General features: G+C 40.6%; 1 protein-coding gene across 1 annotated transcript in view; it reads left to right on the forward strand.

Moving 5' to 3' along the window:
• Cfap54 (cilia and flagella associated protein 54) overlaps positions 1 to 26,904 on the forward strand; it is a 353,322-nt gene that overhangs the window by 307,082 nt on the left and 19,336 nt on the right. Inside the window, exon 67 of the mRNA XM_023716586.1 lies at positions 609 to 683. Coding sequence (XP_023572354.1) covers positions 609 to 683 — 75 coding nt within the window. The remainder of the gene's footprint in view (positions 1 to 608; positions 684 to 26,904) is intronic.

The following is a 26,904-nucleotide window of genomic DNA, read 5'->3' on the forward strand; positions in this document are numbered from 1 at the left end:
TGCCTCTGTCCTCCTCCTCTACATGGTAGCAGAACAATAATCTGAGGCTGCCCCAGCTCGGGTTGGTGTGTCTCGGGTCCAGTGCCCACACATATCCACTGCTCTGTCCCAGTAGTCAAGGACACGGACAGTATCATCAGTGGACAATGCATGCATGCTGTTGCCGCTCTGCCTTCCTTTCCATTCATTCTTCCTGCCTTCCTGACCTTGCCATTCCCCTTTGGATAAACCATTTTCTAAGTCCAAATCTCTTCATTTTAGGGCTTTTTTCTCAGAAGAAAAGCAATTTCTGAAAGTCTTGCTTTGGTGCAAATTCCTTTACTTATTATTCCCCTGTAACATGAATTTCAACAATGAACATAAACAGAATCCTAAAATAATGTGTTATTCTTGATTAATTGCAGATCTTACATTTTATGGCCATCTTGTATTGCTTCATATAACCCTGATTACTTAAGAATTGTAATTTCTGAGCCCTTCTGTTTCTCAGAACTAGATTTCTGTTACTTAGAACTAGATTTGAACATAATAAACAAGACAAATAAGTAGTTTACAATTTAATATGCAGTATCTATAATATTAGTCTTACTGTGTGTCCTTATTTCTAGCGCATGATTATTGAAAGTTGCTCTGAAGTCAAAGCTCTCTTCGTGCGTGACAGAGCGCCGACGCCACTAACGGAGGTAGGTCCCTCTCAGACTTCTCCTCTCATTCACAAGGGTTATTAATGTGGAAAAGAAGACCCAGACAACATCTTGTTGCAAGTATCAAGGCCTCACCTTTCTGAATTAATGTAAAAAAGTGATGATTGTGAGCTTACAATAGCATATTGCTTTGGTTAAAATATTCTTTATAAAAAATTCATTGAGTGCAGAAAATTATGAAGAGGGTCATTTCACAACCACTTCAAAGCTAGCATCAAGAGAATAGCCCTAATTGACATTTGGAGAACATGTGGAACTTGTATGTCAGTGGGATTATACTCCATATTCTGTAAGCATTCTATAACTTGCTTTATGAAACAATAATACAGTGGGGATTTTTTTAATTTGAAGTCTACCCAGTCACTTTAATGGCTGAAAAATAGCCTCTTTTGTGTATTTATTGTGCCAGGTACTATTTGTGTAGTTAGATACTGATAGATCTTGAAGTTGACAGACTCTAGTACATACCGATTACTGTGCATTATTTCCTGAGTTAAGTTTTAGGAATTGGATTTTGAAGTAAAAACTACATGTATAGGGGATGGGGAGATAGTTCAATGGCATAAGCAGCTCCCTGGTAAGTGAAAGGTCCTGAGTTAGATCCCCTGTAGCACATGCCATGCTGGCCACTGAAACTGGATGTGGTGGTGCGTGCCTGTAATTCCCGTGCCGGGGGAGCTGGGAAAGGAGGATCACACTATGAGTACAAGTTGCGTAGCAAGACTGTGTATCAATCAATCAATCAATCAATCAATATTAGAAAAACTATAATACCAATGAAAATTATAATAAAATCAAACATGCACAATACCAAATTTATAATTTTAACAATCTGAAAATACACAATGCAGTGGCATTAAGTATATTCATAGTGCTTTGTGAACATTACCATCTTCTATCTACATCTCTAGAACTTTTTTTTTTTTTTTTTTTTGGTACTGGGGATCAAACTCAGGACCTTGCACTTGCCAGGCAGGTGCTTACACCAGTGAGCCATCTCCCCGGCTTCTCGAACTTTTTTTATCATCCCAAACAAAACTTTGTACCAGCTCAACAGTTAGCTCCCACTCCTCATCAATCACCTTTCCAGCTCTGATAACCTCTACTGTACCTTCTATCAGAATTGGCCTATTCTAGGCCTCTCGGATAAATGGTGTTATGTAACACCTGTCCTGCTATGTCTGGCTTATTTCATTTAGTATAATGTTTTCAGAGTTACCTACATTGTAGAAGTCTCAAAGTTTTATTCCTTTGAAAGCTAAATAATATTCCATTGTATCTTTATCCCACCTTTGTTCTGCGGACATCGCATAGTTAACAGATATTAAGGTTGCTTTCACCTGTTTTCTATTGTAAATTCTTCTGCCATCAAGGAGGGTGTACAAGTATCCATTTTACTTCCTGTTTTCAGCTCTTCAGGGTACGTGGTGTATTTAGGAGTGGAATTACTGGATCACAGCATCCACTGGGATTACCTTTTTGAGGAACCCCAAACTATTCTTGTATACTTCTGCCAGTGATGTGCAGGGTTTCTAACACCTCCACATTCTCACCAACTCCCGTTATTTTCCTTTGCATTTATTTTGTATTCTTTACTTTTGATGCAGGGTCTCATTATGTAGTTCAGACTCGTAGTAATGCTCCTGTCTCAGGCTCCTTTGTGATGGGATTATAGGCTTGTGCTACTGCACCTGGTTCTGGGGCCAGTATGGTGCGCCCAGCAGTCCCAGGCTGGCACAGTGCACAGTACTGGGGATCAAGCTTGGGACCCTGTGCTTGTCAGGCAGGCACTCCGACTGCTGAGCTCTCTTCCTAGCCCCATGCTTTGCTTTTCTTAACCTTCGATTAATTAATTAATTAATTAATTTTTGTGGCCGGCTCAGCCTGCCCTGGGGGCGGGGCTGGCATGGCATGTGATACTGGGGATTGGGCCACTGTCCACTGCACTTGCCTAAGCTTGCCTAAGCAGGCATTTTAGACTGCTGAGCTATTTCACCAGCTCTATCCAATGCCTTTTTTTTTTTTAATAGCATCCATCCAAATGGGTGTGAAGCTGGATCTTATTGTGATTTTTGATTTATTCATTTGTAATGACTGATAACTTTGAACATCTTTTTATTTACTAGCCTTATCTTCTTTAGGGACATAACTATTCAATCATTTGTCCGTTTGAATTGAGATATAGAATTTGATATATGATGATACAAATGGCCCTTGGGAATTGTGTCACCAGCTTTCTCTCCCTTCAGCAGCAGACGAGAGGAGCAGGGTAGTCACACATGTATGTGCACTGGTCCTCCTCCTTTTCCTTCTCCTTTTCCAGATGGCTGTAAGTCTGACAAGTGAAAAATAGTGTGTCATTGTTTTGCTTTAATTATTAAGGTCAAGCATATTTCATATGTTGATTGACAATTATGAAATGAACTTCATTCTTATGCTGGGCCAGCTCCTGTCGAGAGTTGGCTGTCTTTGGGTCAGGAAATCCTTCCTAGTCACTGAAGAACCAGCCGTGAGAAGCATCAGGCACTTCACTTTTGTGGAGCTGAAACTTCAATGGAAGAAAATTAACAAATTAGCAAGAACATTTCAGATTTTAATTGTTATACCGCACAAGGAAATGGAGAAATAAATTAGAGTAGGGTCTGGTTCACTACATGCTGTATACTGCAACTTGGCCACTGTCTGTTTTTCAGTAATGCTTTACTGGAATACTGCCTTGCTCATTTGTTTATTTATGATCCAGAGCTGGCTTCTTAGTGCCACAAGAAGATGTGCAGCTTTGATGAAGCCGGTATAGCCTATGAAGTCTGAAGTATTTATTTTCTGGGCCTTTATAGAAAATTTGGCTGGGTGGGTTGGAACATGCCTATAATCTGAGCACTCAGGAGGCTGAGGCAGGAGGCTGGGTTGTAGACCAGCCTGGAATACATAATGAATTCTAGGCCAGTCTGAGAGGACTTGTATCAACTCCCCCCCAATAAATAGGAAAAAGAAAGAGGAAAGAAGGAAGAAGGAAAAAAGAAAGAAAGAGAAAAAGAAGAAAAGAAAGGAAGGAAGTCAGAAAGAAAGGAAAAGAAAATTTGCTGGCGTCTCTGATAGTAACAAGGAATGGCATCCCGGCTTAGCTATGGTGGTCAGGGGTCTCGCTGAGGAGATGACATTTGCAGCAAGATCAGAAATGTTACCCTTTTCATTAGATTATTTGCTTGTTGGGAAAGCAATGATGCTGCCTTCATCAGTGAATTCTCAGAGTGCCTTACATCACATCACTCCGTCTCTATTTAATTGAATTTCTGTGTGTGTATGTGTGTGTGCGTGTGCGTATGTCTGTCTGTCTATCTGTCTGTCTGTGTCTATGTGTCTACGTGTGTCTGTGTTTCTGGAGATTGAATGTAGGGCCTTCACACTGAGCTATGTCCCCAACCACTTTTAATTCTTTTTTAAATTTTGAGACAGGGTCTTGCTAGCTTGCTAAGTTATGCTGAGCAGGTTGGGCTGGAACTTGCACTTCTCCTGCCTCAGCCTTCCAGCGTGCTGCCAGCGTGGGTGGACACCACTATGCCTGGCTTTCCTTTAGTTTGTGCACCTGAAATTTAATCTTTCATTTCTAAAAAAGTTCACTTTTTATGTCCTTTTCCAATTTTAAAAAAGGGAACTTAATTTTTTATTACAGAAATAAATAGATTTACTAAGGCAAGCATTGAGTAAATCAAGCTTAGATCTAATTTTGGAAACATCATGGTTGGAAGTAGGTCACACATGCACTAGTTATATAAGAGGCTGGCTGCGCAGTGTCAGTGTGCCCCGGCCTCGGGCCGATCTGGGCTGCAGCCCAGTGCCGAGGTGTGGAGCTGTGTCTCCGTGGGCAAGTCGGCTGACTTCTCTAGGCTTCAGTTTCTCACGTGTAAAGTGAGGTAGTAACAGCTCCCACGAGAACTAAATAATGTACATCAATGGATGTCACGTTGTTTGTATAGGGCTTCGTACAGATAACTGTTCAGTAAGGATTTGCCGTTGAAGCATTACACTCATTATCGTCCCTTCTCTGCCCTGGCTTTACCGTCCGTGTGAGGAGGCTTCACCCGACGCAGCTGATTTCAATTAATATTTTTCTCTTTCTTTCTTTCTTTCTTTCTTTCTTTCTTTCTTTCTTTCTTTCTTTCTTTCTTTCTTTCTTTCTTTCTTTCTGGTATCAGGGATCAAACTCAGGACCTTGCTCTTGTCAGGTGAGCACTTATTCCACTGAGCTGTCTATCCAGCCTCTTAATTAAAGTTTTGATCTCTGTATTTGCTTGTGAAAAGTCCTAAAGGTTTAAGAAGGAACAGGAACCCTTCTCCTTGCCTACCATGTAAAGTATTATTGAATCTCTTGGAATCAGATGAGTGTGCAGGATTCCAACACAGGACCCCAGGTGACAGGCACTTGTCCTCTAGGAGGTACCTCCTGCTTCAATGTTTTCCTTCTCATGAACTCACCACAAGAATTGTGTAATTTGTCAGACAAAAACTTATAGGCTTCATGGAGCCATTTTTTGTCACCAGTATGCAGCCTGGCTGTGCACCTTGGCTCCTCACTGGACATGCTTGTTACAAACTACCTGTGCTTATAGTGCCTCTTCTTAATTAAAAGAAGCCTTACAGGTCATAACTTGTGATGAAAAGCAACTGAGAATAGCAAGGAGATGAAAGAAAGGAATTAATGTCCCTGCCAAGCTGCTTAGTGTTACCCAGGGGATATCAGTGACCGTTGAGTATAACTTCTGGTCAAGCAGCACGTGAAAGCATTGCTTCTGTAAGTTTGAATTATTGCAGCTTCTGTGTTGTCAGACAGGATCCAAATGTGATGCTAAAAATATTTTCTTTGTTCTTGCTGTGATGAACCATAAGAACACGTAAGTCCTTTTATACAATCACCTGTCTGTTATTAATTATTGACGACATGCAGATCACTAATGTAGTTTTGTATCTACAAAGCCAACAGAGATTCAAGTTCCTATAGTCAGCTAAATTAAGCACTTTCACATTAGTTCACATGATACCAACAGATGTGCCGAACTGACAATGCACATGTGTGTGAAATGTGTATGAGCATTCAGACTTGAGCAAACCAAAATCATAGAGTCGCTGTAGAGAGGACTGCCTCGGAGAGCAGATCCTTGTGTGGAGATGAGAAAGTTTGTGCTGCTTCTTGGAATAAAGTAGATTTGTAGATTTGGAAGTCATTTTAACTGGCTGAACAAATCTAGAAGAATTCTATTCAATATTTTAGGGAGACCTAGAGTGGTACCTAAAATAGTAATGGCAGTAGCCATTGAAATGCAAATATGACTACCAAATGTATTCAAAATAATAATATTTAATATTTATATTTATAGATGTCTTGGCATGTGCAAATATTAATTACTTTAAATATATTAGCTCATTTAATATTGCAAAGACCTTATAAAGTCTATTACCATTACTATTTTCATTTTAGAGAGGAAGAAACAGATGCACAGGCAAAGTGAGCAGTGTGCTTGGGGTCTCACAACTTACATGTAGAAGAGGCATGAATCAGATATAGGTTTGCTTAAGTATAGGAACTGCCTTTTACATTTCTGCCCAAAGAATGTTTTACTAGAATAGTGGAAGCGGACGTCATCGGGAGTTAAGGAGCAAGATGAGAAAGTGCAGGTGAGAATTTAAGGGCTACTGTTGCAGATTAATCATTGGGAAGAGCTGAGAGTAGGGGAAATATTGTCTGGATAGGAGTGGTCATGAGGAAAAAGGAGTTGAGGTTATCTGTAAGGACAGACAATGTGGCAAGAGCCTAAGGAAGTGGTAGGTGATACGAAGGTGTTGACAGCACAAGCTGCTAGAAGCAGAGGGAGAATCCTATTTCCTCTAGGACCTCGAGTAGCAGGTCAAGGTGGGGAGGGACACACAGATGTATACAAGGAAAGGAAGGGAGAAGACAGGCCAGGTCATCCACTGGTTGTAATTTTCCCAATAAAACAGAGGCCAACTGATCTACTATTGGAGTGGGGCCACAGGGCAGAAGGAGTGGTCTTCCAGGAGTGATGTGACTTGAATTTCATTGTTATTGAATGCAGTCACCAAGGAAGCTGACCCAAGAAAAAAGGACTGAGGTTCACATGGAGATATACATAGTCCTGAGTGTGTAATTTTTTTCCAGCAGTGCTTGGCTTTTTTGATATAGAAGTGGCAATTGCTAACTGAAGCATATTATGTTATTTGACAAATACAGAGAAAACAGACCATGTGGGAGAGGGAGGACTAGTAAGACACCTGACAGTGTCCAAGAGGACCAGGTGGATTGGAGCAGCTAGGAATTTATCTCGCAGTAAATTTTAAAATGCATCTCTTCTACTCTAAAGAAGTACTTGGCTGTAGGTTTTTTTATTGTTACTATTTTTATTTTTTAAATTTTTAAAAATTAATTTTATTGAGAAACAAATAGCAATGAGTTTCAAAACTGATTAGTAGGTCAGTTTCATAATTAATACCTTGCATATTGTTATCTTCGTGTAGTTTGGATCTGGAATGTTTCCCAGAATCCCACATGTTATGGCTAGGGAGATAGCTTGGCGGTCTAAGTGCTTGCTGGGCAAGCACAAGGACCTGGGTTTGATTCCCGGTGCTACATGCTGTGCTGGCCCTGTGCCGAGCTGGCCACTGAAATCGGGAGTAGTGGTGCACAGCTGTAATTCCTGTGCTGGGGCAGCTGAGACAGTGGGATCACTATGAATCCGAGCTGCATAGTGAGACCCTGCAGCAAATAAATAAATAAATAAATAAATCTTAAAAAAAGAAAAAGAATCCCACGTGTTGAAAGCTTAGTCCCTAGCAGGCGCTGTTAGGCAGAAGTGTGTCTTAGGCACTTTCTTGTTGTTGGTACACAATACCTAACAGTAGGCCTCAAGGAGAAGTTTATTTGGGGTCACATCTATAGTCCTTGGCCCACTAGCTCCAAGGCAGAGGAAACAATGTAGAGGGGCACAGCATAGGAAAAGCTGCTCGGATCATGGAGGCTGGGAAGTAGAAAGAGAAAGGAAGAGCCAGAGGGAGAGACAGACCGTTTCCAAGTTCCACCCCCAGTGATCTACTTGTTCAGGACAGGCCCTCCTTCCTAAGAGTAGTCATCCCAGCCACCTGGGCTCCTGATTCAGTCACCTTCCAAAACCCTACCTTTGAGTGCATGAGAGTTTTGAGGGTCATTCTTTAATTTAAACAAAAAATATTTATTCATTTGGTACAGGGTCTTGCTATGCAGCTTGGACTCATAGTGATTCTTCTGTCTCAGCCACCCCAGTGCTGGGATTACAGGTGTGCACCATCAGACCTGGTTTCAGTAGGCAGTATGGCAAGCCTGGGGTTCTGGGGCCAGCATGGTGGCATGTGGTATTGTGGATCGAGTGCAGGTCTTTGTGCTTGCCAGGCAGGTGCTTAGACTCCCGAGCTATCTTCTAAGCCCATGCATGAGAGTCATCGTAATCTAAACCATAACAAGACAGGAGGGCATATTGGGAGGTCTTAGGTCGTAGAGGATGCACCCTTACAGGGACTTGGAGGACCCTGGTCTTTTCTCTTTCACATCTTCAAATCCCAGCCATGAGGTGAACTTACTGCTATCCCCTGTGCTCCTGTCATGGTGTGATGTCTTTGCTCCCCATAAGCATAAAAGCAGTGGGTCCCCCCAGCCATGAGGTCCAATACACCTCACTCTTTGCTGACTTTCTGGGGTATTTGTTACATTAACGGAAAGTGGACTAATTCAGCACTGCGAGGGCCTCTTGTCTGTCATTATTCTCAGGCACCTACTAAACATAATGTAAGGTGTTTCTTCAAAAATATGAAGCTACTGTAAAAACCCTGAGTGACTGCTAAATTCCAGTGAGTTAATGCTGTATTATTACAGCCACTATTAATGGGCATTCCTTTTTGGTATGGCCGAATTTAGTATGCCCATATCCTCTTATTTCTGATACTTAGAATTTTCATCTGTAATATTTTCTTGACAAGATATTGATATTATTCACATGCTTGTGATTAAAGTAACTATTTCCTAGTCTTAACGTATCTTAGTCATTTAAATCTTTGCTTTTGTCCATGATATTGATTCTATCATGTGACTACAAGTACCTTTGCACCTCTTGTGGCCTCTTAGGCATCCAGACATCAGCTCACATGACAGCTCTACGATGTAGCATCTTGTCTTATGCTGAGTTATCATGAAAAACATGAGTAATAATAGATCTAATCTCTATTAATCTGAATCAGATCCTTTCATTTCATCACTTCCTTCTTAAGCTCCTGGTTCATATCTCTGTATTGAACAGGTTTTTTGTTTGTTTTTTCCCCTGTATTTAGGACAGGGTCTACAGGATCTACAGGGTCTCACTATGTAGATCAAACCCATAGTGGTTCTCCTGTTTTCAGCCTCCCAAGTGCTGGAATTATTGGCATGTGCCACCACGCCCAGTCTATATCCCCATCTCAGTGCGCCCCAGGGGCGGGGCCAGCACAGCATGCGAGGGATCGAACCCTGGCCACTGCACTCTGCTCAAGCAGGTGCTTTAGTCTGCTGAACTATCAGGGCGGCCCGTGAACAGTTTTTAATCAATATATTTTATAATGATTTGTTTCCATACTTGTTTCCCCTACTAGTGCCAGCAGCATCTTACCTAATAAGAGTGAATCTTATGATGTTTTCATTCTCAGTGCTTTCTCCAGGCTGTGGGCCTCAGAAGGTTTTTAGCACATATTAAAAGAAAGAGCAGCTTGTAATGCATCTTCTCGAGTCGGCCTGGATTGCTGTGCCATTAACTGTGACCCTGGTACCATCAGTTTTATTCAGCTGTACCGGAGACACTTGAAAAAGTGCTTCCTTTGTAAAACACATTGTTCTTGGCAATGGGATCCAGAGGGAAAAGCCAGTGTCCCTGCCCTCAAGGCCCCTTAGGCCAGTGGGGAAACATCCACAGGAGTAATTACTGTAGAGTGGAAAAAGAGGTCTGAAAGTTGAACACATTCCTTGGTTCCTCTAACAATTTCCCAGCAAAAGTCTGCAGATGATAAACTTCTTTCTGTATCTTGTGGAGAGGTTCACTGCTACAGTTCCCTCTAGGAAGTGCAGTTAGTGGCCCATGGTTGGGCGTCTGATTACTTTGCAAAATGCTTGGAAGGCAGCAGAATACCCTTGCATCCGTACAGCTGTGATCCAGGTCACTCACGGAAGCATTCTGCTCTCACGGGGAAGACTGAAAATGGAGACAAAAGTAAGTCTCAACTTTTGCAGTAGACGCAGTAGTGAAGGCGTGATTTGTGAGTCTCCTCATTACAGTGGAGAAAAGCCCTGGATGCAAAGGTAAAGGAGCTAAAAACAAAGCAACTGAAGGCCAAACCAAACCAAACCCAACCCAGGCATCTCCATATACAAGCTGCAGCTGTATTCAGGTAAGGTCTGGATCCAGGGGAGGAGTAAGAGGTGACAGAGCCCTGGTCTTTTTTTTTTTTGTGGAACTGGGGATTGATCTCAGGTCCTTGCGCTTGCCAGGGAAGTGCTTTTTCTACTGAGCCATCTCCCCTAAGCCCTTGTCTTGAAGAGAATAACATTCGAGAAACAAGGAAGACAGCTGATGCTTACCTATGGAGAAGATAATGGTCATGGCTTTAGAGGGAGTAGTTGTTTTGTGTGGAGATGAGGAGCAGGCAGTGAGAACTTTAGAAGGCCTGTGCCAAGGCACAGCTGTTACTGCTGGAGCAGCACAAAACTGCAGTCTCCAGACCCAGTTGCTAGACACCCTCCAATCCTAAAGGCAGTACTGCATTGCCCTTTCACTCTGTGGACTTCTGGCCATGCAGGACGAGCGGTTCAGTGCTGAGCATATCCCCCAGGAGAGTTAAGAGTCAGGTTGATGCGTTGTACCTGTGGCAGGAATGGGTAAGTTGCCTGCAAGTCACCTGGCCCCACATCCTAGCCTATCAGTGCTGTTCTTGAGCTGTAGTATCTTAGGCAAGTTACTTCAATGCATTGTTCTTTTTTGTAGATACCAACTTTAACTGCAAATAGAAAGATCTTCCAAAGATTAATAAATTTATTTAGATGGAACATGCAATAGAAATCCCAACTATTTAAAGAAAGTGAACGATCCCAAGGGGAAAATAAGCAGGACCATGTAAAGTTTTTGTTTTAAGACAATAATCCTTGGCTACAAATGGCAATAATGAGAGTAACATCCATTAGTGGCTGAATAGCTCCTTGTTGGGTGGACATCCTAGTTGAGGTATTTTTTGTATGCAGGTGTCATGACCTTTGTGCAGGGCTGTGGTTGTGGTAAGAATTATTTTGTGATAGTTTCTCTTATCAAGGATGTATACATGATATCTTTTCCTTTAGAAAATCCTGAATCTATTTATTTCATTGGTGTTTGACACAAGTGGCTTCACTTTGATTCCAACAACCTTCATATACTGTTCTTGTGTGGATTGAGTTATGTAAAATTCTTACAATAGAGCCTGGCTTATTTATTTATTTATTTATTTATTTATTTGGTACAGGGCCTCACTATGTAGCTCAGACTCGTAGTGATCCTCCTGACTCAGCCTACCCAGCACTGGGATTACAGGCGTGTGACACCATGTCTGGTTTCGGTAGCTGGCTCAGTGCTGGGCCGACATGTCATGCGGTACTAGGGATCAAACCCAGGTCCTCGTGCTTGCCAGGCAGGTGCTTAGGCCATCAAGCTATCTTCCAGTCTTAAGCTTGGGACATATGAAGCAAGACAGTCAGTAATGTTATCTAAAAGTGACTCAAATTCACTTGGAGTGAGACCTTCGTGCGCAGACTTGTTTCCCTAAGTAGTGGCTGTAGCAGAACTTCCTGATGTCTACAATACATATTGTGTGTATTCACAAAAGAGGCTAGGCTAATGCACGTACTCAGAGGGGCTGTGTGCAGATCTTTGAATCACACAGTCTCCCATTCTCATCTGTTCCAATTACTATTATCATATAACAGAGCACCGCACACTTAGTGTCATAAGATGACTATTACTTTATTAGGCTCAAGGATTCCAGGGATGAAGGATACAGTGCAACTTATCTCTGTCCATTGGTATCTGAAGTATTAGTTGGGAAAAGTTAAAAACAGTAAATAATTCAGCTTAGAAAACTAAGTGTTTGCTTGGTCTGATATTTGCTGTCAGCCACTCGCACAGGCTGTGGACTGTAACATAACTTGTGACTTCCCTCTGTGGTTGATTGGGCCTCCTCATAGCATGGTGGCTGGGTTTTAGTAATGAGCCTACTAGGGGAACCAGGCCAAAGCTCTATCATCACTTATGCCAAGCCTGGAAATTTCCATAATGACTCTTCCCCCATTGTTCCAATCTGCCCATATTTAGTTGAGCAGAGGCTCCACCCATTTGTGGGAAGAGTCCTAAATTTGAATTTTAAGAAAGTCATATGGTTTTGGAGCTGTCACTGCAGCCATTTGGGGGAATGTACTCTTTACTACAACATCCAATAAAACCCCCAATTTCTGGGCTTATTCTTCCTCTAAGCAGAGAGTGCTCCTGGGAAATTGCTGAGGCCATTTTTCAAATTAGTCAGTAATCTTCCCTAAATACCCAAGGCCATGGCATTGGGAGTTTGTAGAGTATTCATAATCGCATGGTAGAGAATAAAACAGGTGGATCCTCAAAGCTCTCTTTGAAATAGCTTTATGCAGTCTGGGTGCTGGGTGGGATGGCAGGTGTCCCTGTTAATGTGTGACAACTCCCATTTTTCTTGATGAATGCTAACTCCTACTGCCTCACTTATTTTCCTTTGGCTAATTTCATTGTATGCCTCTGGATTTCTTTTTGACAAAACTTCCCAAGTGGCAGTACTGCCACTACACTGCCACTTTCAGCGCTGAGCACTTGATTCCATATAGTCCCTACTAGGTATTTACTAAGTACTAGAAATTAGTATTAATGTAACTTCTTTTGCTTGAGAGTTACAGATTTATTTTTTTCTTCCTTTGTTATCTTTCTTCTACTTTAAAAAAAGATTAATACCAGCCAAGAGCTGTCTGAATAAATTTCATGGGCATCTAGAATTACATCTTCCTTCTGTGAGGCGTTATCATTCTGTCCTCAAGTGACGAGTATCCTTTGTATGTAAGCTCACAAGCCATCCACTTAATATTCTCATATTCTTTTGAAGACAATGCCAGATGACATCAGCTCCACACCGCTTTTAAAACAGCACTGACTTTGATTCCATCCACTCACTGTTCACTTCCAACTGTCAAATTTGGCTATGAGAAAAAGCCCTTCAGAGAAGGCCAGGCTATTAACGTGCTCTTCAAAATGCTAAGAAAATGCTAAGCTGTTTATAGCATTTCCAAAATGCTCATCTCTTGGAGATTTCAGCACCAATGTCAAGGGGAAATATACTTGTGTATCAGAGAAGTGAGAGCCTTCCTGCTGTCTGTGCTCAAAGTCCTGGGATCACTTCCGGGTGGAATGATGCTTAGATGTAATTTAAACCAAGATATCATCATTACCTGACACTGTGGGTTTCCTCTATCTGTAGAGAGAAGTGTGTGCTCTCCTTGATAAACCAAGCCTGGAGTCATTTTAGACACAACTGAGCATCCGTTTCAAAGGGACAGTTTCCTGATTACTAGTCACTTTGCTTAACATGAAACAAAGTGAGAGGCAGAGGCATCATTAGTAAATGTGTTTATTCCTCTCTATTTTGTTAAAAATTGGGTTGAATGTTATATTTCATTCCCTTCATTTATTTTGGTAATTGATTTCTGCCTTGTCTGAAAAACTGGGCCCTTCACCCTAGGAGTATATTTCCATTTCAGAAGAGTGTTTGATTTTTGCCTCATAGAGCTGAATCAATTGGCAAATCTTTGGAAATTCTCTTGACAAATTTTCTTTAAATTTGAGTAAACATACAAAGAGGGAGCAGGGGTAAATTTGCCCGTTTTCTTTGTTTACCACAGACTCATGATATGAGAGTTTTACATTTATTCTGCCTGTACATAGGCCACTAATGACATCTTTTCTTAGCCACTTCTAAGATCAAAGAATTCTGGGAAGAGTCCTTGGTACAAGTTCTTAGTTCTTCCCTTTTAGACCAATTAACCTTTGAAGACCTCAGGTCATCTTGACTCTATGCAAAGTCTCACAAGAAGGTTGTTTTACTAGATATGAGTGTTTATTTCTTGGTTTCATCACCTATTGGCTCTGTGACTACAAGCAAATGACTTTCTCTCTAGTCTTTTGTCAGCTGTAAATTGACATTATATTAGCAACAATATTTAACACATTTACACAGTGCCATACAGTGCCAGTGATAGGCATGCAATATGTTGCTATCATCTTTATTTTCCCCAGCATCAAAATAAGGTGAGGTACAAACCATCAAATCAAGAAGAGCATGGAGCAAAGTAGTTCAAGTCTTGCAAGAAAACAAATTACAACCCAGACTGATCTATCCTGCAAAACTCTCTTTCAAATATAATGGAGAAGTGAAATATTTTCATGACAAAGAACAACTAAAGAATTTCATAATGACAAAGCCAAGCCTACACAGACTACTAAATGATGTTCTAGAGAGGGAGCAAATTGATCATAGCCCCATGAATGAGAATGGAAAGAACCCGCCAAATAGGGCAAACAATTAAACAGAGGAGAATAAGAGGTATACAATAGTAGTCTTTCAGTTATTTTTTTGTGTTCAGCAGCAGAATATTTTCATCAGCACACCCTACAAATGTACTTCTCTTCCACCCTATGAGTCATGATTCCACGTGAGTCTACAGGGTGGATTTCTGGGAAATAGCTGTAGCTCAGTTCCACAAGTGACGCCTAGCCACCAGTAACTGTTCACGGTCGTTATGCATGTCCACAACACACTAGAACTTTGTGCGATATCCTATCCTCAAACTGTTAGAAGTGCTGGTCATTTACTTGCCATTCCAGTATTTATCTTATGTTTTACTCTTAGTACTTCTTTGCTATCATGAAAACTTTTTCTTAGTTCAATTGTTTGGAAACATTTAATTTTCTGAATATTGTTTAATCTTAATTTTTGTTCTAAGATTTATACTGTATCTTTGACTTACAATTTATTTAAAAGACATTGTATGATATCTTCTCCTAGTATTAGAAACTTTCAAAAGTATATTTCCATGTTCTGTTGACTTAAAAAAAAGAGGTTTGTACCTATGTTGTTTATTTATTATTTCTTGCCTATATCTTGTAATATGAGAAACTACTTTGGCAGTAACAATACACAATGTACTAACCATTGTTACTCTCCTAAAATCTTGTTTTGAGATTTAGTACCAGTAACTGGCCATTTAGTGGATGTGTCCTCAATGGTACTTTTCAATCTTGCTTATTATTTTTGGGAGATGGCTCAGTGGAATGAATGCTTCCCTGGCAAGCACAAGGGCCTGAGTTCAATCCCCAGTTCTAAAAAAAAAAAGAAAAGAAAAGAAAAGAAAAAAAAATACAAAATAGTAAAAAAAAAAAAAAAGTATTAAAGATAATACAAAATTTCATTGAACAAAGTAAAAGGAATTCAACAGTGGTTGCTGTATTACATGATGTTTTCTTCAAATTAGTTGTTTAGGTTACCTGATATATATCTGCAGAATTGGCAAAAAAACCAAAACAACAAATATAAGAAATTAAAAAGAAAAAACATAAGAATACAAAGAAAAAAATTGTAAGCTTTATCTACTTTGAAAAGACAAGCAGAAATTGGCAGTACAGTTATCCAAACTATCCTGCATATATACAAGAATATGTCTTTTTCCCTTTTTTCTTTTGTCCTTTTCCTCTTCCCAGTTTTGCCTTCCTACTGAACAAATTCTATCCCTTTCACAGGATCTATTGTACTGTTCAAATTTTATTTACTCTTTCAGGTTCTTACACTAGAGAGACAATATGATGTTTGCATATGCTCAACCATGCTTTTTAATTGACTTGAGATATGGATGTATCTATAAGAATTAAGAGGGCTGGCAGTGTGGCTCAGTGGTAAACTGCTTGCCTACAACACACCAGGCCCTGCATACAAACTTCAGTATCACACACACAAAGATACAAATAAAAATAAAATTAAAGAGAAAGAGATAATATGAAGAGATCCAGTGTACTGCTTAGCTAGTTTTACCCAATAGTCACATCTGAAAAAGCTAGACTCCGTTTTCACCAGTGTGTTGAAATTGACATTGAAGATATAAAATTCTGCCCTGCCCACAGGGGTCCCTGTCCTCCTTTTGTAGCATCACTCAATCCCTTAGGCCCCATCTCCTCTCTGAACACTGGCAACCATTTTTCCATTTCTGCAATCTCTGTTCCATTTCTGCAGTTGTGTTATTTCAAGAATGTCATAGAAAAGGAATCATGCAGTGGGTAACTTTCTGGGACTGGCCTTCTCTCATGCATCATAATTCCATAGAGAGCCATTAAACAAAAGTGCATATGGAAATTGACATACTTTATTTTGGCAATGGAATTATCATTCCCTAGGAGCTCCGCATGGGGCCTGGCATGTAAGAAATACTAACTGTTCAGTGACTGAATGGTGGGCTTCCTCACCCGCTTTCCCTGTCCTTCGTCCTCTTCTTTTTTCCTTCCTATTCCTCTTTGCTTTTCTGCATCCCCTTACTAATTGACAAAGGCTAATTGTTCCAGTTAGGAATTCTAAAATGAGTTAAATGAATGATGTGCATGACCTGTCTCTGTGAATTGCAGGCTCTGTTGGACTTTTCTCTGAGAAATCACCAGTCAGCGTGGCTGCCTTGTGAGAAGGCTTCTGGGCTGCGTGTTGTTACTGATGGGAATAAAGCTGCCGGGGCGCACAGCCCTGCTTTCTACTGTGTGCTGGAGGTCTGCCCTCCAGTTTGCTGCTGCAGTGGGAGCTGCTGACTTACAAAGCCCGACATGCTTTGATTCCAGGCAGCAAAGTCCCTGGAACAAAATGCAAGTTTCAGTTTTTTCTAAAGCCTTTGCTGTATAAAAGAGCCCCTGAATCCTAGTTGCTAGACGTTAAGCCCAGTGGACTCCCTTATAAAAAGCATCAAGAAATGCCAAGTATCGTTAGAACTCTGGAGTTTGTGTTTCTGTGTCCCAGGTCAAAAGCCCTCAGACAGACCCTACCGAGCCCCTCAGGAGGGACCCAGCTCGGGGTACCCAGTAGCCGCCTTTGTTTCTCTGAATGGGCTGCTGAAGTTCAGAGCTCTGACCTTTAAGTGGAATTGGACTCTTGCACTGATGAAGTGGGTCCCTACTCAGAGATGCACTGAGAAAGAGCAAGCTTGCCAACACATGAGAGCTGAAGTCAGGAGAGAGAGAGCCATGCTGTGTAACAAATAAACTCCACATATAAATGGCGGTACTTACTCACTGATTCCCCACCTAGGGAGGATGGGACACCTCTCCTCCAGTTGAGAGCCATGCAATCATGTATTACTTAGCCTCCAAGGAAACCCTTGTAAGAGGAGGGGGCCACAGGATTTCATAGGTCATTTTTAGGAAGAGTGACTGTACACCCAGATGTGATGGCACAGTCAAATTTCACCCTTGCTAGTTTGATGCGATTAATCCATACACTCTCCTCATATTTGGGTGATTATTTCTTAAGTGCCATCCTGGAATAGCAGTCATTTTTCTTTTTATATCCTATTGGTCTTAATCTAACAACAAAGACGCTAGGTACAGTATCATAGAGGAGCAAGAACATATTTTAGTGGATACTAATAATTTTTGACACAATAGACCTTTGCAGGAATGCCATTAATTTTTAAATAGAAAAACAATAACTTTAATTACCAAAACTCTGTAGAGCAGATCAAATGGTATAAATATGATATCTGTATTGACTAAATCATCTCATTTAATTACATCGTGTGATAGGTTGAATAACGACATTCCAGAGGAGTACATTCTCATCCCCGGCAGCTGTTACCTTGTGTGACAGAAGGCGCTCTGCACCTGTGATAAGTCACGCCTGTTGTGATGGGCAGGCTGTCCTGGATTATCCAAGGGACCCCTTGGTGTAATCACAAGTGTCCTTGTATGAGGAAGCCAGAGAGACCTGATAACAAAAGAAGAGAAGGTGATGAGGATAGAGACCCAAATTAGAGCAGTCATCCTTTAAGATGGACAAAGGGGCCACAAGTTAAGGCAGATTAGCTAGTCTTCCCCTTGGAGCTTTTGGAAAGAACCTTCCCAGTTGATACCATGGCTTTGGTCCAGTTGAACTGATTTCAAATTTCTGATCTCCAGGGCTAAAAGCAATAACTTTATGTTGCTGTAAACCCCTAAGCATGGAAAGCCCATTAAAGCAGCAGTAGGTGACTAAGTACTTCTTCTGAAGTTAAGCATGCAGCTTCTGATTCCTGTTCCTTGTACAGTTACTTGTATTATTATCATCACTTACTTACTGTTAGAAATTGAAGTCTAAAGACATTGCAGTGACTTACGAAAGATTCCTCACCCAGTCAGTAACAGGCCCAGCAGGATCCACACCCAGGCCACTTTCTGGCTCCTCAGAACGGTGCATCCCTAGCCACTGTGCACTGTCTCTCCCCAGCACCACCTGTCCTTTGACCCTCCTCCTCCACCATGTCCTTCAGCCACTGGCAGTGACAGCACTTCCTAAGGGCCCTCTCTCCTGCAGCCTCTCTCCCACTTTCACCCTACTTCAGTCTTCTTGTTTCTGAGGGGCTCAATGGCTCCTTGGAACCCTACTTTTCTAGTTTTTGCTTTTAGAAAATATATGGAAGGTTCCAGCACTTCCATGGGGAGTTTCTCAAGTAAAATTAGAATTCAGGTGAAATGATCTTTTTCATATTGAAGTATGTAGGAACATATTGCTTAAGGGAAATATTATTTCTTGAATGTTTTTCTTGCTTTTGTTTAATTTCTAAATCTCTTTCTCATACCCTAGAAGGGAGAAAGTTCTTATGGGCAATGAAAGAGTCATCAATACAAGTGGTGCTAGCGACGTCTTAGGTTTGTTTTGCCATCACCTAGGAAGGAAGAATCTGGAAATGTGGCATAAAAGTTAAGCTTATTACTTTAAATCTCCTTTAGAATGTAACTACCACTACCATGTGACTCTACTATATCCCTCCCTGGAATGCATCTGAGGGAATCCAAGTCATACTGTAGAAATACCTACATACCCATGTTCGCCGTGACACAATTTGCAACAATAAGGAAGTGCAACTGGCCTCGGTGCTCATCTTTGGATGTATTGGTAAAGAAAATGCAGTATGTATGCACAGTGGAGATATGTTCATTTATAAAGTAGAATGAAATTTTGTCATATGTTAGTATTAGACAATAGGAAGAGAATAAGTTTGAGGGGAGGAAGGGGGTAAGGGAGAGTGGTTGGGAGGATAGATATGATCAAAATATGCTACATGCATACACCCCTGTGAAAATACAACATTAAAAGCCAATATATTATAAAATTCGGGGCCAGGGAGATGGCTCAGTGGAATAAGCTCTTCCCTGGCAAGTGCAAGGCCCTGAGTTTAATCCCTGGTTCCGGAAAAAAAAAAAATTATAAAATTCATAGATACTACTAAATACATTTAAAATCCCCATTAGGCTGTATACTATTATGCATTTTCCCTATTTCCACTTAATGGTTCTGTGGTTGACCACTGAATTAAATACTCAGATTTTCCACAGCTGCTACATGGAGCCACTCAGACCTCCTCTTCAAGATGCAGAACTTATTTTCCCAGTTTTGGCAGTGTGCTTCTTGATAGCCCTCAGCTGTCAGCCTTCTCTAATAATTGCCTTTAGCTAAAGCACATGACCTCTTCTTAGGAGGAAGCCTACATCCAATTACCAGTTGAAGGTGGGTACAGCACTCTGACTCCCAACTCTGAAGCACAGTCTCAGCCTGAAAGTTCCTCATGGAGCAGCCTGAGCCCTTTGTTGTGGCTTCACCTTCAGTCCAGCTTTTCCCTCTGGGTAATATTGCTTTCCTCCCTTTGCCCATCAGGATTAATCTCCAGGAGATTTCATAATCCTAATAAACTTCTTGAAAGCTAATTTCCACCTCAGAATCTGCTTTCCCAGGTACACTAATTAGATTTGTCACTATAAAAAGTACTTGAGATCATCAGCTTAGAAAAGGTTTACTTTGGTTCATGGTTTGGGAGGTGTTCAATCCAGGATCAGGTGTCCCCACCACCAACACTTTGGGGCCTGGAGTGAGGCAGGGTATCAGGGAGGGAACACATGGCAGGGCAAAATTACTCATGCCACCATAAGCCAAGGAGCCAAGGGAAAAATAGGAAGAGCTAGGCCCCCGCCATCTCTTAAGAGCAGAGCCCCAGGGACCTAGAGCTTGCTAACCTCCTAAAGCCCTCAGCACCTTTCAGTAGCAGCAGTCTGGGGACCAAGCCTCTGTCACATAGGTCTTTGGCAGTGAGCGGGCGGTGAAGACCCAGACTGTAGAAATCCTTGCGACAGCACAGATTGAGCTACAACCAAGACTGAAATAAAATAAAGATTCCCTGACTGGTGAAGCTGTAAGAGTCCTCACTCGATCCTGAATTATTGGATTTAGAGAAGTCTATTAAGGAATTAGGAAGCACTTTCTGGCTTGAAGATTGTTTTCTAATGCAGAAGAAAGGGGCACGTATCATACACATGTCACCCACTTATTATTTGAAATTACTTCGTACAACATGACCTGTAGTTCAAACACATTTTCTTTTGACCTCCACAGTAACAGTTCATTTACAAATGAAACAAAACTCTAAATGAAGAAATCAGCTTGTATCTAGTCCTCAATAAGTGTGACAGACTTGGTCAGAGAAACTAGTTCTCTGAGTATAAAAATATCTCTCAGCCATTTGCAAGTCCAAGGCTCCCCTGACATGCAGATCTTTTGAGTTGTTCTCTGAAAGTTAAGCTAATAATATGACGTAAAATATAATGACATATTTAAGTACTGTATTAGAATTTATATTTTCACATTTCCACAGAAAATGCGGAATGTAAAGCATTCAGATTATTTTTACTATTCCTGCCCTTTCCACTGCTTCCCTCTCGTCCACTTAGGATTTCCAGAATACTCCCTCTAGCAAAACATTCAGTTTTATGATTTATGAAATATAAGCATTTCTATTATAGTTTCTTTTCCTTTAACTCTTCCCTCCAGCTCTGAACCACTGGTGGTGAGCCAGAATCTGCTTGGACTTGTTTGTCCTGGATACTTCACTGTTAGGATTTTGTGTGGATACAGCTCAGCAGCACAAACAGCTGCCTGGCAAGTGGCAACGTCCCAAGTTTGATCCCTAGTACTGCACCAAAAAAAAAAAAAAAAAAAAAAAAAAAAAAAATGTTGTTGTGTAACTCAAGCTTCTTGCGCTGCTTAGAGCTTGGGATACTTTAAGGGGCATTTTTCCTGCTTGGGATCCTTTATTATTTCTTTCTTTCTTTCTTTCTTTCTTTCCTTTTTTTTTTTTTTTTGGTGGAACTGGGGATTGAACTCAGACCCTTGCACTTGCCAGGCAAGCACTTATCCTACTGAGCCATCTCCCCAGCCCCATATGTTGAAAAGCGCCTTCCTGGTGTGTGAGAGCAGCTATTCTTTTTGCACAAGGGTGTCAGTCTTCAAAGGACCTTTTCCCTGTGCCTTCGAGTCTTCAGCAGTTGAATAAGCTGGAGTAAAGATGGCCTAACTTTTCATTATTTTCTTGATGGTCTCTTTTGGTTTAAAGGGATTGCTTACTTCAGTAATTCTCTACAGAGGTACATACTGTAATGGAGCGAACACTATTCAGCTGTACCACTTCTCACCAAGCCACCTGCCTTGGCTGGGCCATGAGTCAGTCATGCAGAATGGATAACAAGGTGGGAAAGGGGCATTGTAGAAGGCCCCAAGGACCATTAAGTATTCACTGTCTACTCTCTCTTGTAGCTTGCATACTACTATGAACTGTTGTGGGTTTTCCTAATAGCAAGCAGTTCTATGATTCTCTGACTAGCTGGGTGCTCAGCAGCTCCATTCAATTCTGACCAGACCCAGAGTTAGCATAGGCTGCACAAGATAGGTGTTCAGTTCCATGAGACTCCTTCACTTCAAACGCCAGATGCAACTGAAGCATCAAAGCTGCTCAAACCTGACCTTCCAGCAGACACGTGCACCCCTTGCTAGGTTCAGTAACTTTACGGAATAATTCCTAGAAACCAGGAAAGAACTGTTTCATGCTTACACTTTGCTACACAGGATGCAACTCAGGAAAACCAGAAGAGATGCACAGGGCAAAGTGTACAGGAAGGGGTCCCATGGCGTCTCCGCCCATTCACCATCCCGGAAGCTCCCTCAAACAGAGTTAGTATGGAAATTTCTTTACATAGACACGATCAATCATTTGCCATTCATGATTGAACTTAATTGTTCCTCCCAATTTTATCATGTAAAAGACAGTGAATTTGAGGCATTTAGGAGCTGTGTGCCCAGAATCCAGCAGAAAGATGAATTTTTTTCTCATTCTACTACAGCTCTAGACAGTGAACATCATGTAAGACTTACATCTAAGCACATGTTCCACTGTCTGTAGCCTTCATGACGTGACACCTGCCAGGGAGGCACTCATGTAGTCCAATAAGGAAGGCACTGTTGCAAGCATGCACTTAGATGTGAGGAAGGGGACCAGTCCAGAGCCCCCATGTTATTGAAATACTTGGGTTAGAGTGCATTAATTTATTTTCTGCATGTATGGGACAATATTTCTGGGCAAGAATGTCCTAAAAATTAAAAGGTGACTTCTACTCATGGAAACACCATGCATGATGGGTTTCAGTCATTGTCAAGTGGCAGTGACAATGGTGATGACAGAGGTGATGGCCCAAGAAAGACCCATTCTGTGTTAGACAATGTGCGTTTAAGCCAGTTGCCCACATGCTTTCTCTACTACATCTTGTCTTTAATGACCAATTATCTTGTTCTCTGCAAAATGCCTTTCTTAAATAACAGCGTTATTTCTTTAAAATTTAATACTAAAAGATTCCAACCATCTCACAAACATGACCACTTGATCTCGTATTATATTAGAAAAACCTTTCCTGACATATTTAAAGTTTTATTAACACAAAAATTAGAGTGATGAAAAGATAATTTCATTCTCAGAAAAGCGTGAAATTTCCTGTGGCCTGGCGGTGTTGTAGAAAAGCACTTCTCACCTTCCTACAAGCTGGGTGCCGTTTCTGGTACACCGGAGAGAATAATATCTAATATTGCTGCCATTGAGACATTTTTAATCATATAAAAGTACAGTGAAACCAAATATGCCTTGTTCTTACTTATCTGGAACTTTTTCATTAGGCAGGACGCCAGTTGTTGAAGGCACTGAGTTGTACGCAAGCTAGTATCATATTATCCTGTCTCCTTTGAAATGCATGTTTTTCCCCAGTCCAGAAAAAATCCAATAAATCATTAACTTCAGCAAAAGGTGATATATTAAGAAGAGATAGGAAATACTGCAGAGAAACTTTTATGTGAGGATGCTGGATGAAAATACTATTGGATTTCTTACCTCGAGGCTATGAGTTTTTGGTCCCCATGGCTCTTGCTATGTGTCTGAAGGTTTCTGAAGGAGGCTAGGTTAAATCCATCCGTGTCACAGGACTCACAGTTGTTTGGACTCCCACTTAGCAATTACAGCAGGAGGATAGGCAAGCCCAGCTGATTTGTAGAAACGTGTCCTCTTTTTGGTCACTTAATGCTCAGAATCAATGAAAAGGCAGCAAACACTGTACCAAGAGGAGTGGGGGGCTCCAGTGTAGGTGCTTGGGAGAAAATAACTATTGAGAAAAGTTGTAGAAATTTTGAGGACTACCTAGTTTTCTGTTTAAAATTATTTTTAAATTTTCTTCTATATTAGAACAAAAGAACACAAGTACAATAATCTTCATTAAAAGGAATCTAGCTTTTAATGCAGTCTTACATAATCTATAGTTTTCATGCAGAATCTCATATGAAGTGTAGCATTGGCAGGTAACCTGGGGCTCTGTAATGGCTCCTACAGCCCCACCCAAGTCCAAAGCCAGGCCAGAATGTACTGAACCCCATGCCCAGCCCCAGGGTCGTCTTTTGCCTTCTTTACTATTTTGGTCTTTTATTCTCCCTGGCAGAGAAAATCATCACCATTTCCTTAACACTCTCCCCTAAAGACTAGCCTAGTGGATGCTAACTTACAGCTGTTTGCCTGGCTGCTTCCTTCCTTTGTCCCCATGAAGTGTTTTCTGACCTAAGAAAAGAAAAAGAAAAGGATTCTTTGGTTCCTTTTCCTGATCAATTTTGATTCAAAGCTATTTACAGAGCAACAACAACAAAAGAGGAAAGCACGAGGAGGAGGAAAAGCCTACTTTAACATAACTGCCAAACTCTTCTTTGTTGAGTAGTGAAGAAGTTCAGTGATTCACTTGAAGTTTAAATTTCCTTGAGAAATTCTACATGGAAGGAAGCCCTAGAAACTCCCATACATTTTCTAAAAACAAAAGCTAAAAAAGCAGGGGTTTCAAGGAGCCATTAATCCCCTGATAAGAGAGAAGACTAAAGTGGAGTGGGAATGGGGGAGAGGCTGCAGGAGAGAGGGCCCTCATGGAGAACGCTGGAGCTGTCAGTGGCTGACAGACAGGTGGGGGAGGAGGGTCAGCGGGTGGGTAGTGCTGGCGAGAGACAGTGCACAGTGGTTAGGGATGCGCTGTTCTGAGGAGCCAGACTTTTTTTTTTATGTTTGTGTACTTTTTATTTTTTTCAGTAATTTTATTTTTTTAATTTTTTTCCATAATTTTATTGAGAAACAAATAGCAATGAGACAGTTTCAAACCAAATTGGTAGGACAGTTTCAATAATTAGCACATTGCATACTGTCTTCCTAGTGGTTATTTGCCGTACAAGATGCAGACATGGTATCCTATTTACAAACACCATTAGAACAAATCCCTCTATTCTTTAAGAGAATGTAACTATATATCTATCCTAACCATTTTGAATACACAGATACAAAATGGACATTCATCTGTATCCCCTTTTTTGTTTAGTTCCGTTATTTGAATATTATAGGTGTGTAAACTCAGCAAAATATTCTAAAAGAGTCCAGTAGTCCATAATAGTATTGGGTCTTCTGCTTCACTGGCAATGTCAGAAATTGTTGACCTGAATCTCCTACAGCTCAACATAACAGCATGGCTTTATTTCTTATACTTCATTTTTATACTTTTCTGCTGGATGATTAAGACCAAGATAAAGCAAGACCTATGCAACAAGAGTTGTAGCTTTTGGGTCTGAGAAGGTCAGTGAAATCCCCTCAGGAGTTATCCTGAGATCCTGTACCTCAGATTGTAGATCTTTTGTCAGTGTCAGCCATGTGGATGAGTCACGGCCATTGCTTGGCCAATGCTCTCTCTGTGAAAGCCTGAGAGAATGTTTTCTCTCCATGTGACTCTCTTAGGCACACTCTACATCATTGATCACTTTCCTCTTTGGCCCCATAATCTCCTTGATCAGAAAATTTGGGACACTACCAAGGTACATGACGTTACAGTACAAGTTCTCATATGTCCTGAGTCTTAATTGACCTTGGAAGGCTAGGGCCAAAATTTTGGCTTTCCTTGCAGCCCTCCTTTTTCTCTAATGTTGGTCTGCAAACTTAGGTTGTTAACCCTCCAAAACAGAAGCTTATTGCTATTGCCATACAACCTAGGCTGTTAAGCTTAACCTTCCTATCTTCATGGCATGAGTGTGGATCATGCTAGGCCTGTTACTGACTGGGTGAGGGGCTCTGGCCATGTCACTTAGTCCTCAGGTTGTGTGTGTGTGTGCGTGTGTTTAAATTTTGAAAACCATGTTGGTTCACTTGAAATGTCTGGATAAATCAAGACCACACACAAACAGGTTGAGGAATATATCCAAAGAAATGCATTACCTTTGAGCCCTGTCATTGTGTTTCAAGCACTTAAAAATTTTCCCCTTAAGTCTGGACCTCCCTGGAGAGAGTGGTGACTCTGCCTTTCCGCAGCACCTATTCCAGTACCTCCGCATCTAGGGCACTGGTGTGCTCTGCACGTGAGCAGGATTTAGTCTTTTCTCCTAATGTAACACTTTCAGAACTGGCCTTCTTGACTTTGAAAATATTGCCTTTTATTAATTAATTTTTTTTAAAGAGAATACAAAATGGTAAAAAAAAAAAAAAGAAAAGAAAAAGAAACAATGCAGAATTTCACTAAATAAGATAATAGGAATTTGACAATGGTTGTTGTATTGCATAATGTTTTCTTCAAATTAGTTGTTTGATTACCAGATATAAACCTACAAAATTGGTTTTAAAAAGTTGTAAGAAATTAAAAAGGCAAGGAAAAAAATTTAAATGCTAACTGCTTCTTTCAATAGACCCAGAGAAATATTTAATAAAATGTTTGTTTTGTGAATTATTGTTAACAATGCTAATGTGAAATTCTAATTCTGCAACAGTTTAAAATTGAAAAACATTTCAACTCTATTCACAATAGTAGAAAAATTAAAAAAAGATGATGTAAATTTAACGAATTATATTTTAGGTCATAAGTAAAAAGGATGCAGCTTTGGTAGCACACAGTTCTACATTGTCAGTCATTAAATGAACTTTTCTTTCCCCCTAATCTACAAAGTTAGTCATATGTTAATAATGTTTATTGCCACTTCTAATTAACATCATATGGAAGTCTCAGCTAGTGAAATAAAGGGAGAATGTTAAAAAGGTACAGCTGTGAGAATGAAAGAAGTAAAACTGTCATTATTCATGGAAAATTCAAAATAGTTTTCATGGGGCTGGGGAGATGGCTCAGTGGAATAAGTGCTTCCCTGGCAAGCACAGAGACCTGAGTTCAATTCCTGCTTCAGCCAAAAAAAAAATAGTTTTCAGGTAAACTCTTTGGGTGAATAAGTAAATTTGATAAAGTTACTATATATAATATCATTGCAAATATGTTTTATCTTTATAGAGCAGAAGCAACAGTAAGTGAAGTGTTTTCAAAGCTATTATTTATAATAGTACAAAAAAATTCACCCAGACATATAATGAACTTAAATTAGCTAAGACTGACTACAGAAAAAACAAAGCTGATGAGGACTGGCCAGGTAGCTCAGTGGATTAAAACTCCTGCTTAGA

Source organism: Octodon degus, unplaced genomic scaffold, assembly GCF_000260255.1.
Source record: "Octodon degus isolate 3935 unplaced genomic scaffold, OctDeg1.0 scaffold00004, whole genome shotgun sequence".
Taxonomy (NCBI): Eukaryota; Metazoa; Chordata; class Mammalia; order Rodentia; family Octodontidae; genus Octodon; species Octodon degus.